Raw genomic sequence first — 16,434 nt, 5'->3', positions numbered from 1 at the left:
TCTAGTACTCCCAATTAGAATAGTTATAATAATAAATGTCATTTGTGAGTGTTTATTACATAGCAGATAATTCTAAGATTTTTCATGATTAGATCATGTAGGCCACACATAGCATAGATACAGTTATGATTCTCTTTTGGCAACTGAAGAGACACTGAGGGACAGTGAGATTGCCTTGCCCAGTGCAGAAGTGGTAGAGCTGAGCTAACCCCAGCAACTGGACTTTGGAGTATGCACTCTTAGTCATTAGGCTATGAGTTTTCTCCTCAGAACTTAAGAATATACTTTGATGGGTGCCTACAGCCCGACCACAATGAGTCACGTTCTTTAGAGTGAACTGTAAATGTGGGGATGGAAAACAACAGTGTTGCTTTGGAAACCCCGGGAAGAGAGATGGGCAGTCTCAGATAAGGAGGAAGGTTAGATGAGATGGCAGCTGACAGTGATTCTGATGGGCACCTGTCAGCAGACCGCTGCCCAAAAGAGCATGAGCACAGGGCTGAAATTCTTCAGAAATGGGAACTTTTTAAGGGAAGACGCAGCAAAAAGGTACAGGGTTTAAAGGAAGTGAGGGTTCTAGTTTGCGAAAACATGGACCATGGGTCCAGACTTGATAGGAGAAGAAAGTAAGTCTGGGAGTAAACAGTAAATGGAGTGAATGGCATTTTTTCCTTAAAGTAAAACTATTGAACCTTAATTGGACAGAATGAATGTTATAGTACATTTATTAATTGATCAGATTGAAAGACATCTAAGGCATTTCATATAATAGCTCTCACTGTGGGCTGAGTGTAACTGAAAAGCAGATTTAGGGAGTTGGCAAAAGCATTGGGATTCAAGGGCACATCTATATCTGGCTGGTCTGTAAATTGGTGTAACTTTTCTGAGGTGAATTTACCAATGTCTGCTTGTTAAAACTGTGACAGCCTTTTGACCCAGCAATTACTTATTTGTTCATGCACGGCACATAAAAAAGTTCAGCCCGGCCGATATGGCTCAGTGGTTGAGTGTTGACCCATGAACCAAGAGGTCCCCAGTTCGATTCCCAGTCAGGGCGCATGCCTGGCTTGTGGGCTCAATCCCTGGTGGGGAGTGTGCAGGAGGCAGGCGATCAATGATGTTTCTCTCTCATCGATGTTTCTATCTCTCTGTTCCTCTCCCTTCCTCTTTCTCTAAAATCAATAAAAGCGTATTTTAAAAAAAAGAAGTACTTCAAGTGGTGGGGGTTTTTTGTTGTTTGTTTGTGTTTTACCAACCTGCAGTGGATTTTGTAACTTTATTATATTGATTTAGGTAAATATAAAATTCTAACATTTTAATTCAGAGTCCACCTTTAAACTCCTCTGCACAAATAACTGAGAATAACTTGGAAAATATGTGTAAGACCCTTGTTGTTTGGAGAGCATGTCTCTCTGTAACTTATTCAGATTCTTTTGCTAACCAGGTGCCAGGAAGTTTGATTTTTAAATAAATCTGTTTCTTTTTCAGACAACAAAGTGCGTTTGCTGGTTGACCACGAGCTTGAATCAGCATCACAAAAGATGGAAGATTTTTATAAAACTTCTAAGCCATTTCCTTTGAAATCCAATAGGGAAACAAACAGTGTTGTTGAGAGGTATACTCCAAGGACCAAGATTAGACCTGTAAGTTTGCCCGTTGATAGACTGCTGCTTCTTGCAAGCTCTCCTCATGAGAGAAATGGCAGAAATGTGGGAAATGTAAATTCAGACAAGTTTTGCAAGAATCCTACCTTTGAAGGAGTTAGTAGAAAAGACACCCCTACTATTTGTTGCAAATTTGATGGCTTTGACCAGCAAACTCTACAAAAAACCGGAGAGAAACAGTGTGAACAAAATAACCTAAATTCAAAGACTGCAGTGATTGCACCCAGTACACTCCAGGAAGGAGGAGTGATGACGAGCATCAGGGTTGTTGGGGACCATCAAGTCAGTGCCACCCACCCCAGTAAACCATACACAGAACCAGTCAGGTCAACAGTCCAGGTGTTGGAGAGGCGGTCCTCTGACTCCTGCTCTCCTGCTCCTGTCAGAGCCCCCAGAACACTGCAGCCCCAGCACTGGACAACGTTTTATAAACCACGTGCTCCTGCTGGTAGCGTGAGAGGGGCTGAGGAGAAGCCTGCAGCATCCTCCCCTGCAGCGCCTCCTGGCACAGCTCGCGCTGCTCAGGGGCATGTGCTGAAACCGATTCCAGACTCTGAAAGCACACCAGCCTGTCCCGGGCAGCCGACGAGCAAGCCTAAAGAGAACTCTGAGGAGCTTGGCCTGCCCGAGGTGCATCCCACATGTCAGAGGCCAAGGCTTAAACGAATGCAGCAGTTTGAAGACCTTGAAGATGAAACCCCACAGTTTGTGTAGAGTTGTCAAAATTCAGCTTTTCTTTTTCTGTTTTGTTTTGTTTTGTGGTATCGTGTTTGTTTTGTGAAAGAATTTTTGACAGGGCCTTTTATATAGGATTGCCAAATCGTGGATTTTGCGTTTTGTCATTGTATGTGTTACCCTGTGTTGGTTGTATTGAATGGTGGAATGTTTCAATAGGGCCACATCTGTGTCTCACTGGAATGATCTGTATTTTTGAAGTTGTGAGTAAGTAGGTGGACTCATATTTTTTAAAGTTAAGTTGATTTTCCCCATGAAATGGTCCATTTAAATGCATCCCTAATATATGATATAGTTCTCAACTAATAGCTGCAATTGGGAAAACTCAGCTTTATTTTTTGAAATGAAACTGTGCTTATTTATAAAAGGAATGTTTCTGAATGCAGGTGCCTGAAAGATCTTTGTTTAGTATGATTGTTTTTTTAAACACAATTTTATAGTGCATTTTTGACCCTTGTGCTTTTATGGTATGTATGTAACCTTTTGTCAATTGGCAGTTTACTTTCTAATATTTACGTAATGGCCAAAAGGCTTGCAAATCTGTATTTAATTGCATTTCAATTAATTGCCAGATTTACAAGTAGTAGATGAATTATACCAAAAAAATGCACTTAAACCTATTTCTAAATTGTATAGTGCAGTTATGTCTCATTTGGTTTTAGGTGATTTTAATACATTTAAGAGTTTTTTACCTTTTGGCTTTGTTCTGCATACACTTTTGTTGTCCAACAGTTCTGAACCTTTTGGTATTTTATATAATGGTCCAAAAAGTGTTTTAAAATTTAATGCATTTCCTCGTGATACTGTCTTGGTTAAAAAAAAACACCAACACAACATTTCTTTTGTATGAAATGTTTTACTTGTGAATAATTTTATGTACTTTTTCTACCTGTACTTTTAACCATTGACAATGTATGTTTCATCAGAATCGTGCAGAAGATTTATTTAAGTTGATTCTAAGTATAGTTCAGTAAGCCTCGTGTTTGGAACGTGAGAGGAGGTATAGAGGATTGGATATATTTCATGTATAAAATTCCCAGTTTTTAGAACTAGTGCAGTTCTTTTATTTTCTGGGTTTCATCATTTTGCCTAAAAAAGGATATAAAAGGGACAAAAAAAATAAAATAGCCTCTTTTTGTATGTGTGAATTCTGTTTGTAGTAAATGCTTTTGTATGACCATATTATACTTGATAAAATATATATATATTAACCTGTTAAATTATTTCAAGTTCTTGTGGCTTCTCTGAAAGCGTTGCCTCTTAGAGTGTGAACCTTGACGCTTTATTAACCATTGGCTTAGTGATCAACACTTGGGCTCTTATGTCCTTTGACTTACTACAACATGGTGGAATGCATTTTACGGGACGCTGTTACATAGTTTTATATAACAAACGCTTTGTGCTGGGGCCTTGTTTTTAGTTCTCATTGTAGAAAATATAAAAATTGTATTGCTACGAAAACTTAAAAAGAAAATAAGGGTCAAGAGTTATTGAGCCATCTCTGTCTGCTAAGTCCCTACATAAATTATTTCAAGTTCACAGCAGCCTATAGTGAGTAGGAAAGTATTTTATTCTTCCCGTGATACAGACAAGGAAACTGAGGCTTAGTTAGATGACATGCTCTGGGCTCCACAGGTGTAACAGTGGGTCACATCTCAAACACAGGGCTGTCAGATGCTGATGGATAGTGCTCTGAATGGCTGTGTAATTGCTAAGTAATAATATCAGGCAGTGTTTAACAGTATAAAATTCGCCTTTTGGTGGCATTAAGTACATTCACATTGTTCTGTAACCATGACCACTGTCCATCTCCAGAACTTTCTCATCACCCCATACTGAAACTTAAAATATACTTTTAAACTCTGTCAGTTTTCTTTTACTGAATTGAGACAACCCAGTGAAAGGATATGTAGTCAACTTGCCGCTCTGCTTCCCCTCACTGAAACCTCACAAGCGAGAGCTCCGCTTCCGGGCTTTTTCTGCCTGCAGGGCTCTCTGGCATCGTGTCCAGCTCAAGCTGTTAGTCTGTAGACGCTCCTTAGTTTCCTAGGGCATTAAGCAACTATCTCCTGAGAGGATGTTGCCGTCTCTAGAGAACCCGGGACATGCACTGTGCCCCGATACCCAGCAATGTAGTGGCAGTCACTGGCCAGGAAGCTGTTTTATGGCACATGGAATGAATGAGCCAGGGAAGGGGCAGTGGCGGGAAGTCCCTCTAGAGCTGCCAGACCAGAAAGCTTTGTGGAAAACATATTGTTCAAGTTCCCAAGAAGTCATTTGTGAAGGGTTGATAATAACTGTACTAGGTAGGCTTTTTTTACATGCTGAGAACTTAATTAGGATTTATGAGTATAATTACTTTGAGGGCACCTCAGGCAATGTATTTCTTTTGATACAGAGATGAAGAGATGACCCCTATGAGATTTGTTGCCTAGAGATCTCAGAAGCAAATAGTATCATACCTCACTTCCTTGGGTGATTTTAAGATGGTACTGTGATTACACTACCCCTACTAACACTGTTACTTACGGTATTTATACAACTATAAAAATCTCTTTAAATGGAAAGCATTGTGTATTTTTATGACAAATTATAGTCAACATAGTTCTCTGGGTTTTTCTTTCCCAGAGGCAGGAAATTGTTTTGATGTGTTGGTTATGATTATAAATGTAGACAATTCAGTAACTAGTTACACTAATCTACAGTTTAGCAAAGTTGCCACATTCACAATAATTATGCAAGAGTCAGTTATATGTCTGTATATCACCAACTAAACAGAAAATGAAAGTTTTTAGATCTCTTAAACAACAGTATGAAAATTTGAAATACCTAAGAATAAATCTAACAAAATACAAGATCTTCATGGAGAAAATTTCAGACCATATAAGAGGCATTGAAGGAGATCTTAAATCAATGGAATGTTCCATGATGTACATGGATTGGAAGACTCAACATTGTGAAGATACTCATTTTCCTTATATTTATTTGTAGATTTTGATGTAGTCCCATCCAATATAATTTTTGAACCATTTGAAAAGAAAGTAAGTTACAATGTCCCATTACACCTAAGTACTTTAGTGATCCTTCCTCAAAACAAGAATACTCCTACCTAACCACACCACAGTATGACCATTAAAGCAAGGAGGGAGGGTGTGTGGAGGGGGAGAGAGTAACCAAAGAATTTATATGCATATATGCACAACCCAAGGACACGGACAACGGTGGGGAGAGGGACTGAGGAGGGGAGTGGGACGGTGCAGTGGGTCATTGGGGAGAAAAAGGGACATCTGTAATATTTTAAACCAAAATAAAATTTAAAAAAAAAGCAAGGAGTTTAACATTGGCAGAGGCCGCCTACCCCACAGAGCACGTTGGGCCTGCTGCCTGTTCCCGCACTGTTTCCCTGCCCCCGCACCCCAGCCCAGGATCAGACGGTGCACTCAGCTGTCCTCCCTTCTCCTTCCGTCTGGAACAGGTTTTCAGTCTTTTCTTGAGACTTTTGAAGGATATAGGCCAGGTATTTTATAGACTGTCCCTCAGTTTGGGTTTATCTAATGTTCCCTCACGATCAGATTCAGGATAAACATTTTTCGTCAGGAATACCATGGAAATGATGTATTCTCACTGTCACACCATGGGGCACACTATCAAGTTGTCCCATTGCTGGTCATTTCACTGGGATCACTTGGCCAGGATAGTACCTATCATGTTTCTTCATTGTAAGGTTAACAAAAAGGACTTGGTGAGGAGATTCTTTGAGACTCTATAAATGTCCGGTTTCTTATTAAGATGTCACCAGTTAAAGTCCATTAACACTCCTTGCTTCAATCACTCTTGTTCTGGTCACCAAATGGTTGCTTATGCTTTGAACAATATTCTGTCTGAGGGGTCCCCTCCCCGCTTATCCTTTATTCATTTATATGAGTATGGGCCCATGGGTTCCTACTTTATTCAGTAAGCTGCAATATATTGCTGTCATTTGCTTTGATACTTCTGCCAGGGTCGGTCTGTGGGAATCTTCCAGCTCACCTCTATGTCCTCCTGACCTCTGAGCTCGGCCTTGTTCTATGACGCAGGAAAGTACCCCAAGCCGAACTCGCACTTCCCCCTGCCCCGGCCATTTTTCCAAGGAGCCCTGGTTCCTTTCAAAGGAAAACAGTATGTGGAAAACAAGAGCTGAGAACTGCTCATTGCTACTGGAAAGTCATTTGTATTAAGCCCTACTGGTGGACAGATCAAAGAATACGTGTGTATACACACACACATGTATTTCTTACACACATACACATTGAATACCTTGAGTTCACATTGATATGATACCTTCTAGCTCAGTACTTCGGGGTTAATCTAGTCTTTACGTATATGTAACTCCTTTCTCTCAGAGTGAGGAACCTGGCTACCATCATCCAAAATATATTATTTGCCTACCTTTGTTTCAACCCCCCAGCAGTGCCAGCGTCTACGTGGGCCCACCTAGCCCCAGATGTGCCAAGTAAGTCCTCAACTATTGCCGCACTGGTCCTGACCACACTGATCCCTAACATACCTTGAAGCCCTGTCAGCGAGGATGGGGCCAGCTGAATCCTTGACCCCAGTGATAGCAATCCTGACTATGTCATTTGAATCCCAGGCCCTGGTCATCTGGCTGAATCCTCCACCCCAACAGGAAGGGGAGGGAAGGGATAAATTCATGATCTTTTGGTAATAAATCACCTACTAAATATTTATTGAATTAGGAAAAGTTTAAAAATGAGTGGTTATACGTATTTATAAGAAATATTCAGCCCTGGCCATGTGTCTCAGTGGTTAGAGTGTCAGCCCGTGCACTGAAGGGTCACAGGTTCGATTCCAGGTCTAGGGCACATACCCGGGTTGCGGATTCACTCTCTGCTCCCAGTCAGGGCACGTGTGGGAGGCAACCAGTCCATATGTCTCTCTCACATCAATTTCTCTCTCTCTCTCTCTCTCTCTCTCTCTCTCTCTCTCTCTCTCTCTCTCTCTCTCCTCTCCCCTCCCTCCCTTCCACTCTCTGAAAAGCAATAGAAAAAATATCCTAAGGTGAGGACAGAAAAATATATTAAAATTTTTTTAAAAAAGAGTAATGTTTAGCTTTGGTCAGTGTGGCTCAGTTGGTTGAGCTTCATTCCATGCACCAAAAGATCACTGATTTGATTCCTGGTCAGGGCACATACCCAGGTGGTGGGTTCAATCCCATCAGGGTGTGTGTGAGAGGCAACCGATCAATGTTTCTCTCTCCCTCCCTTTCTCTCTCAAATCAATAAAATAGATTTTTTTTTAAAAAGAAATGTTTAAACAGATGGATATATTTATGAAATTTATAGAAAGTTTAAGTGTTTTGCTGTCCCTTTTTTGACTCAGCTCTAATGCTTACAAATAATTTTTAAATAATATTTACTCCCTATAATAACTAAACCATATTACATATGCTGTTTTTTAATGTCTTTACAATCAGCCAGTTTAATTACTCTGCGTATATAAAATTAGCATACTTTTCAGGAAATGGAGTAAAAGAGACCAACTGTCCATGTTTCTGAGTTACAAGTTCTATTTGGGTTTGTTGTTCGCTTTTAAGGAAACAATAAATAATAATAGCCGTATATCTCATGAAAACCTGTCTCAGGTTTCTGGATATGTCCTGCCCACTCGTCACAGGATATTTCAAGTCTTTCTTAGAGTGTTGAAAGAATTGAAAAGAAAATATGATGTAACAGTGTAACCAGTGAGCTTTTGTTTAGAGAGTACTGATTAATAAGTAAATGTGGCCCAGAAATATAAAAGTCAGGACACAGACCAAGTGTGTAAGATCTTATTTACAATCGCAGGCACAGAGCCAGCCAGCCATATAACTGTCACTGCCTGCTAAATTAGTTATATCTCATTTCATTTTACATCAGAAATTTGCTTTCTGAGATCTACTTCCAAGGACATCAAAATTTTCTTGTATCCAACTATTTTCTTCAAAGTTGTGAGAGGTCATCTAGTCAGTTGCCAAATCAAGATGTGTTGTGATTCAACACAGGAGAAAGCATTGAGTCTGTGCATTCTCCATCCACAGGTGCAGATACATATTTCATAATTCAGATTCAGTGAGAGTTTCAAGTGATTTTTTGTTTTAAATCATAAATGCGGTAGTGCGTAAATGAATATGAATCATTTAAAGAATAATTATAAAATTAACTCCCATTTGCCCCCAGCCCCCTTAATAGGATGTTAAGCCACCAGAGGCTGCCTCCCTGGTCATATGCCTGCCTCTTCCCCACACCAGCTGTAACCACTATTTTGAATTTTATGTTACTCATTCCCTGGTTTTTAAAAATATTTGCTACCTGTGTATTATTTAATTTTGCCTGTTTGGTTTTTTTTTAACCTTTTACAAGTGAAATCATTATGTGATTCTCTTACGGCCTGTGTCATACATTCAGCATGTTTTTGAGATTAGCCCTTATAGATCTTTGTAGCTGCAAACATATTTTTCCTTCTTTTTTTTTTTAAACTACTGTGAAGTATTCCTGTGGTAAATATACTACAATTCATTACTCATCCCACAGTTGATAAACAATTAGGTTGCTCCTAGTGTTTTGGGTTTTTTTTCTCACTATGAATAAAGCTACATTGAAAACTTAATTTTTACTTTTTCTTTCCTTCACTTTTTTTAAACAAAGTTGCTTTGTGGGTGCCATCTGATTTAATCCTCACCAAATCAGGTATTCTTAACTGTCTTTTTCAGATGAGCAAGTAGACTTCAAAGAGGTTAAATCACTTACCGTAAGTTATGCAGCTAATAAGAAAGGGTGATAGGACTTGAACCCACATCTTTATTATAAGTTTTGTCTTTACTGTTTATAAATTCTGTCTTTCTAAATGATTAAATCTTCATTTTGTTAAGACAGAGGCTGTCATAAATCATATACTTTCGGGCTAGATTTTCTTCTTTCTTGCTGCTAGGATACTGAAGCTTAGGGTTATCATATCCCAACTCGATGGTCATTTTTAGTGGATGTGCATTAAAGCTTATTCACTTAGTTATAACTAAGTTGCATCTAGAATTGCCAAAGTTTTTCAGGGTTACGGCTGGTTTTGTAGGTTAAACTTTGCTAATGAGAGAACAGAGCAGGTACCAGAGTAAACGAGTTTCCCCTCCACCCTGTATCTCAGAACAGTGCGGTCATGGGGAGCTGGTGAAGATTTCAAGCATAGGGAACAGGGCTTGCATGAGATCTCTTAGCTTCTGCTCCTAACCAGGAAAATATTAGCAATCAGGTGAGAAACGGGCCCTCAATGAAGCCACTGTCTTCGGGGAGGATGACCTAAATTCCAGTTTATTTTTAGCAACATAATCGACAGGGATTAGTGGCCCTTGTGAATTCGGTGAAGGTTGGGCAGGGTAGAGAAGGGGGTGCTTAACCTGGAAGCCATGGACTTAATAGGTTTCTTCTGTCATAAGTGAAAACAAGAGATGAAAGTTAAACATCCTGCTTGCTCCTTTAGGAAGAATGAAGTCCCACGCCTGAGCTCAACGGAGGCAGTTTTCGTGTCGGTATTTTCTAAGGAAGCAGTTTATGATTAGAACTATTTTCAAATAAAATGCATTATCTTGTGATTTGGTGAGTTCCCAAAACTAAAAAAGTGTTCAAGACAAAAACTAAATACCATCCACAAGGGTTATTGTTAGGGAGGAAATTGGCTAGGTAATCTGTAAAGTCCTTTCAAGCTCTGATCATGATTCTGTGACCTTGAATTTAAAGGGACTGAAATGAAAACATCTAGGTGCTAGAAACCCTAACATCATTGCATTAAGCAATTTCAGTGTTTTCACTTTGTCACTGTTATTAATGTCAGCGCATTACCTAGTAAACATCTTTGAAGTGCTAGAGAAGAAATTGTCAACCTAAAATTATATAAAGAGTAAAAATATCCTTGAGAAATGAAGGTGAACTATTGATGTTTTTGAAAAACAAAGAAGAGAATTACTCACTCACAGGCCTGTAGACAGGTTGTTAGGCAGAAGGAAAATGACCCTTAGATGGAAATACAGAAATGCAGGAAAGAATGAAAACCTCCAGAAAGGTGAATGTAGATGAATATTGACTATTATGAAACAATACTAGTAATATGGAGTCTGAAGTTTATGTAGAGTTAAAATACATGACAACAATAATGGAAAAGGCAAAAAGAATGGAAGTATTATAAAGTTCTAGCATTACCAAGAAGTGGTAACTGTATTCTATTTATGTCTTGTAATATCAAAAAGAATGGTAAGTTAAAAGGAAAGAAGTGAAATATTTGAGTAATCTAAAAGACAAGCAGAAGGAAAAAAATGAAACAGTGGGACAAATAGAAAATAAAAGTTGGGTAGTAGATATAAAACCACCTAAATCAGCAATTACATAAAGTGAAAATGGAATGAATACTCCAACTAAGAAACTAATGTTATCAGACTAGGGAAGAAAATGAAACTTATCTACATCCTGTGTACAGGAGACACATCTTAAAGTCACACAAACTATAAGGATGGGAAAAGAGGAGCCATGCAACTACTAAGGACAGACCTGATGTAGCTATACCAGTATCAGAGAAAACAGATTTTTAAGTCAAGAAGCATTACTAAAGATAAAGAGGGATATTCTGTAATGATAAATCAATCTATAAGGAAGATTTCACAATTATCAATAACATTGTTTCAAATGTACAAGTCGAAATAGACAAAAGGAAAAATGGACAAATCCACGATCATAAGCATTACTTTAACATCTCTCTGAACAGACAAAAAAGTAGTGAAAATATAGATCTGAAGAACACAGTTAACAAATGACCTAATTTACATACAGAGGACACTGACGGTGGTAACAGAAGTCATATTTCATTTAAGCTCATATTTAAAATTTACCAAAATTGACAATAACCAGGCCATGAAGACAGCCTCAGAACATTTCAGAGGATCGAAATAATTCAAAATATGCTCTCTGGCTTCGGGGAAATTACGCTAGAAATCAGTAACAAAAGATAACTAGAAAATCCTCAAATACCTAGAAATTAAGCAGAACACACTTCTAAATAATCCGTGGGTCAAAGAAGAAATAACAGCAGACATTAGAAAATATTTTAAACTGAGTGATCACGAAGACGTGCCATATCAAAAGTTGTGGGCTGCAGCTAAAGCAATGCTTAGAGAGAGATTTATAACCTTAACTACATTTACTATAAAAGTCAAAAGGTTAAAATCAATTAAACTTCATTTCAAGAGACAAGAATAATAAATCCAAAAAATGTAGGAAGGACACACTAAACAGCAGATATCAGAAAGCCAAAGAAAAGCAATAAAGCCAAAAGCTGGTTCTTAGAAAAAATTAAGAAAGTTGATAAGCCCCCAGTAAGAAATCAATAAAATAGAAAAAAATAAATAACATCTGGAGTGGAAAAGAGAATATTAGAGTGACTACAAACATTAAAAAGATGTGATATAATGAACAACTGAACATCAATTTTAACACTTAATAAGGACAAATTCCTCAAAAATTAAAAGGGCAAAAAGAAATAGGAAACCTGGAGAGTCCCCATCTATTAGTAGAAATTGAATCGGTTAAAAGCCCTCCCACAAAGAAAAGTAAGATCTCACCAGTGAATTCTTTCAAGCATTTAAGGAACTTTATACAAATTACTCCAGTATATAGAAAAAGGGAATAATTCCAAACAATCTGAGTTGATCCTAAACTTAATACGAAAGCCTGAACAGGACATCACAATATATAGAAAAGAAACTTGTAATAATCAAAAAGGATAATGTAACATTACCAAGTGCATGAAAACGTGGTTTAACATTTGAAAAATCAACACATTTGCCATATTTTTTTTTAAAGGGAGAAAAATATAGTTAGTAAGATGCAAGTTTAAAAAAAGGATTTGATGAAATTCAACAGCCATTTTTGATTAAAAAAACAATGCTTAGTAAACTGTTAATAGGACTTCCCTAAACTGATAGAGTTGCAGTCTACTTCGGACAGATTGAGATTAAATATTTAAGTTTTGCCGCTGAGATCAGGAGCAACACAAGGATACGTGTTATCACTGCTTCTATTCAACATTGTGCTAGAGATTCTAGCCATAAAATAAGGCAAGAAAAGGAAATAAAGGGCATAAAGATTTTTTATAGGACGAAATAAAAGTCATATGGTTGCAGATGATACAATTATGTACATAGGAAATGCAAATGAATTTACCAATTATTAGAATTAGTTGGACAGGATGAATATCATAGTCCATGTATTAGTTGGTCAGATATGAAAGACATCTAAGGCATTTCATACGCTGTGCTGTCATGGTGGCTTTAGTGTAACTGAAAAGCAAATTGAGTTGACAAAAGCCTTAGGATTCAGGGAACACCTACATTTAGTTGGCATATAAATTGTGTAACTTTTTTGAGGCTAATTTACCAAGGTAATGTGACATTTACAATGCGACAATGTAATTGTGACAACCCATTGACCCAGCACTTTCACTTCTATGAATTTGTCTTGTGGAAATACTTGCTGAAATTTTCATAAAAGGAATTTCACAGAAGCAAGTTTTTCAAAATTAACAGTGTGCTTTGTAGTTGTTTATCACATTAATTTTAGTACACACACATATATAATTTTATTCAAAATGTACCTTTAATCCTTTAATATAATTTAGGGATAAATATTTCTATGGAGTAGGTAAGAGTTTTTGCCTGCTAAGCAGGAAGGGGTATTCACTAATGCCTATGTATCTTTTAGAGAGAGAATAACTTGTCTAATGAAATTATATACTTTATTGTTCTGAAAGTGAGTCTGTCAACTCAGGCTTTTTCATCAAGTGCCACACACGTTTGATTTTGATATAGTTTGATTTCCCTATGATGTTATATACCTGCTTGGAGACAGAGGTCACAACATCATCCCTCTCTCGAAAGGAAAGGTCCGGAAACCTCCAGCCGACTTCTTCCAGGACCTGGCTCGACCGGCAGCTGCTATAGACGCCGACCTCCCACGGCAGGAACAGGAGATGTAAATGGGGACAAGCTGGGGCGCGCTCTGCGCATCTGGAATGTCACCGTCTCGCCCGCGGTGAAACTGTAGAGGGAGGTTAGGTAATTTCCTTCGGTCAGGATGGGAACCTGGACCAGTCGGACTTCCACGCTGTTGACGGTTCTGCTCTCCCACGGTGTGGTGCATGTTACAAGAAATGTTGATCACGATCAGGTACTGTTCCAGGGACTTTGCATCTATCACTCAGCGAACTTTAGTGAGCTCTCTATTGATTTATAAGGCTAGATAGCTATGAACTCAGTCAAGCTTGGCTAGTAATTAAGTGCCCTTCAAGTTCAGTTTGTAAAAAATTCATTAACATTCATTCCTTAAAAAATAAAAAGACAAAAAACGTCAGGTTTTTGGCCTTGGACCAAGATGTTCTTAAAAAAAAAAAAAAAGAAAGAAATCAATAAATATCTAGATCTTGCTCAGCTTCAAATTCTTGAGCTGCTTTCAGTTCACTGCAGCCCAAACACGCAGTGACATTTGATAAGCCTGCCGAGAGACTTTTGAGCAAACACGTATCATACATTTGTGTTTTGAAATTTATAAACAGGACGTGCTGATTGTAAAGTTCCACTGATTTCTTTGCTTCTGTAAAATGGTCTCTTTCAATCTCTTGTCAATAAAATGCAGTCCTAAAGCTGATAGATAAATTTAGTAAGAGACGATTTTACTTTCTAGGGTGGAACTAAATTCTTACTTATAGAGATAATTTCCTGACTGCGGTGGTTAAAAAAAAAAAATCTCTCCAGTATAAATTAAGTAGTTGTAAAGAGAGGACAGGATTTTTTCAAACAGCTGTCTCCTGTTAAACATAAGCTTTTATGTTTCAAATGGCAATCAAGAGCTTCATTTTCTAATATTTTTCTGTAACAGCCGAAGTATTTTCATTTTTACTGGTGATAATCACCTGGACTGTGCAAAGAAAATGCCCTTAAGCCTGTTTCTAAATCTTGTGGTTTAGTTAAATCTCTTTACCTGGATTTTAAAATATGTTGACAGTTTGTCTTTCTTCACTTGGTCTTAGGCATATTTAAATTTTAAATTTCCAATCAGATTCAATGCCGACAACTTAAATATTTATGTAATGATGAAAAAAGCTCAGAACTGGATTACAGATTAAAAAATCAAAGTGTATTCACTTATATGTGGAATCTAAAAAACAAAACAAATGAACCAACAAGATGAAACAGAAACAAACTCATAGATGCAGAATAAACTGATGGCTGCCGGCAGGGCGGCGGTTGGGGTTGGGCAGAAAAGGGGGTTAAGAGCTACAAACTGCCGGTTATAAAATAAGTCAGAGGAATGTAAAGTACAGCACAGGAAATAGTAATATCGTAATAACTATGTATGGTGACAGATGCTGCTAAACTTACTGCGATGATCACTTTGTAAGGTACATAAATGTCGAATCATTACGTTGTGTACCCAAAACTGATATAATATTGTAAGTCAACTATGATTAAAAAGAAATTTTAAAAAATCAATGTACATACAACAAAGCAGAAATATTGGAAGAGGGGTGAACTACTAGTGTTTTAAAGCCATCGAACCACATTCTAAAAATATGACTTTGAATCTCACAATTCAGTGACCAACTTAAGTGTATTTTTTCATTGTAAAAGGACACATTATTAAACTGTCAACAACTGAAACATGCATATAAAACAAATGCAACACAGTTTTAAGCTTTCTCACAACTAGGGAAAACATTTAAAATATTGTATATATTTATAATACATCAACTATATATCTAAGTATATAATATATAATTATGCATCTTCATATGGGAACAGTGCACAGATTGTTTACTAGCTAGCACAGAGATCGGGCTAAATCTGTTTCTGAATAGTTGAACGAGTCGTGTTATTTAGAGTATGACATGTGGTTCAGAGCAGGGGCAGCAAGCTGGGGCCCACATAACACATCTGACCCGCCACCTGTTTTTGTAAATAAGTAGTATTGGAGCGCAGTCGTGCCCGGTCACTTATGTAGTGTCTGTGCCTGCTGAGTAGGTGGGACAGAGACCCTGCAGCCTGCAAAGCCTAAAATATTTACGATCTGTCCCTTTGCAGAAAAAAGTTTACAGAGCCCTGGGTCTCATGAATGAGTCAAACTGTGAGCTAAATATTTCTCTTGCTATTCCAATAAGTGTTTGTTTTACGCACAGGAATTCCCTCCTCTGGGTTTTGACTGATGCATCTAAAATAGAATATAAGACAGGCCAAAATAGTCTAAACGTCCACATTAGTATCTGCATTTACATTTGTCTGTAGCACATGTTTTCTATGACCTTGTTAGGGCTGCTGAATGTATACATAAACTCAATTTTTGGAACCTATTTTTGCGACTCATGGCTCCTGTAAGATCATGGTCTCTTAGACTTTATTTAGGACTGTGAGCCATAATCTAGGTTTTCAACATTTTCAGTCGCTTCTCTGGCTGTGAGATGAGTACATTTTTTTTCATGGGAAGTTCTAAATGGCACTAAGGACTCGAGGGAAATGAATAACCTGTTCCGTTTGCCCTGGAGCCTTGGTTTCAGTCCTCACTGTGTAAAACATAAAAGAATCGTATCCCTTTGGGGAACCCAGAAAGAAAATCACGGTAGCTGACCTGTGTGAGCCTCCGTTCCATGCCAGGCACTCTAGGTGCTCTGCGCACATGCTCTCGTTCCTTCCACACAAGCTTAAGAATAGGTTGGTGTGCCATCCCTGCTTCACAAGCCAGGACACTCAGTCTTCACTGAGACACTTGTCCGAGATTATAATCTAGGTTATGGCTCACAGACCTAAATAACCAGTAATTGACAGAGCCAGGCAGGACTCACACACAGAATTGGCAGATTACAAAGTCAGGGCTCTCATTCTCACTGTTAAATCACAGGTGTTAGTGTTTACTGTGCACCTTCAAATAGCTTCACGTGTCTTTCAGCATGGTCAAACAGCCAAACTGGAGAG

At 38.1% G+C, this 16,434-nt stretch overlaps 1 protein-coding gene across 10 annotated transcripts in view; it reads left to right on the top strand.

Annotated features, from left to right (window-relative positions):
- Positions 1–4,957, top strand: part of ARHGAP29 (Rho GTPase activating protein 29) — a 69,009-nt gene extending 64,052 nt beyond the window's left edge. For all 10 annotated transcript variants that reach the window (XM_081145998.1, XM_081145993.1, XM_081145994.1 and 7 more), the window contains one exon: positions 1,489–4,957. In XM_081145998.1, coding sequence (XP_081002124.1) covers positions 1,489–2,378 — 890 coding nt within the window. In that variant the 3' untranslated portion in view covers positions 2,379–4,957. The remainder of the gene's footprint in view (positions 1–1,488) is intronic.
- The last annotated feature ends 11,477 nt before the right edge of the window (positions 4,958–16,434 follow it).

This window comes from Miniopterus schreibersii, assembly GCF_964146895.1.
Source record: "Miniopterus schreibersii genome assembly, chromosome: 8".
Taxonomy (NCBI): domain Eukaryota; kingdom Metazoa; phylum Chordata; class Mammalia; order Chiroptera; family Miniopteridae; genus Miniopterus; species Miniopterus schreibersii.
The sequence above is the reverse complement of the archived record's forward strand: the minus strand, read 5'-3'. Positions and strand labels throughout refer to the sequence as shown.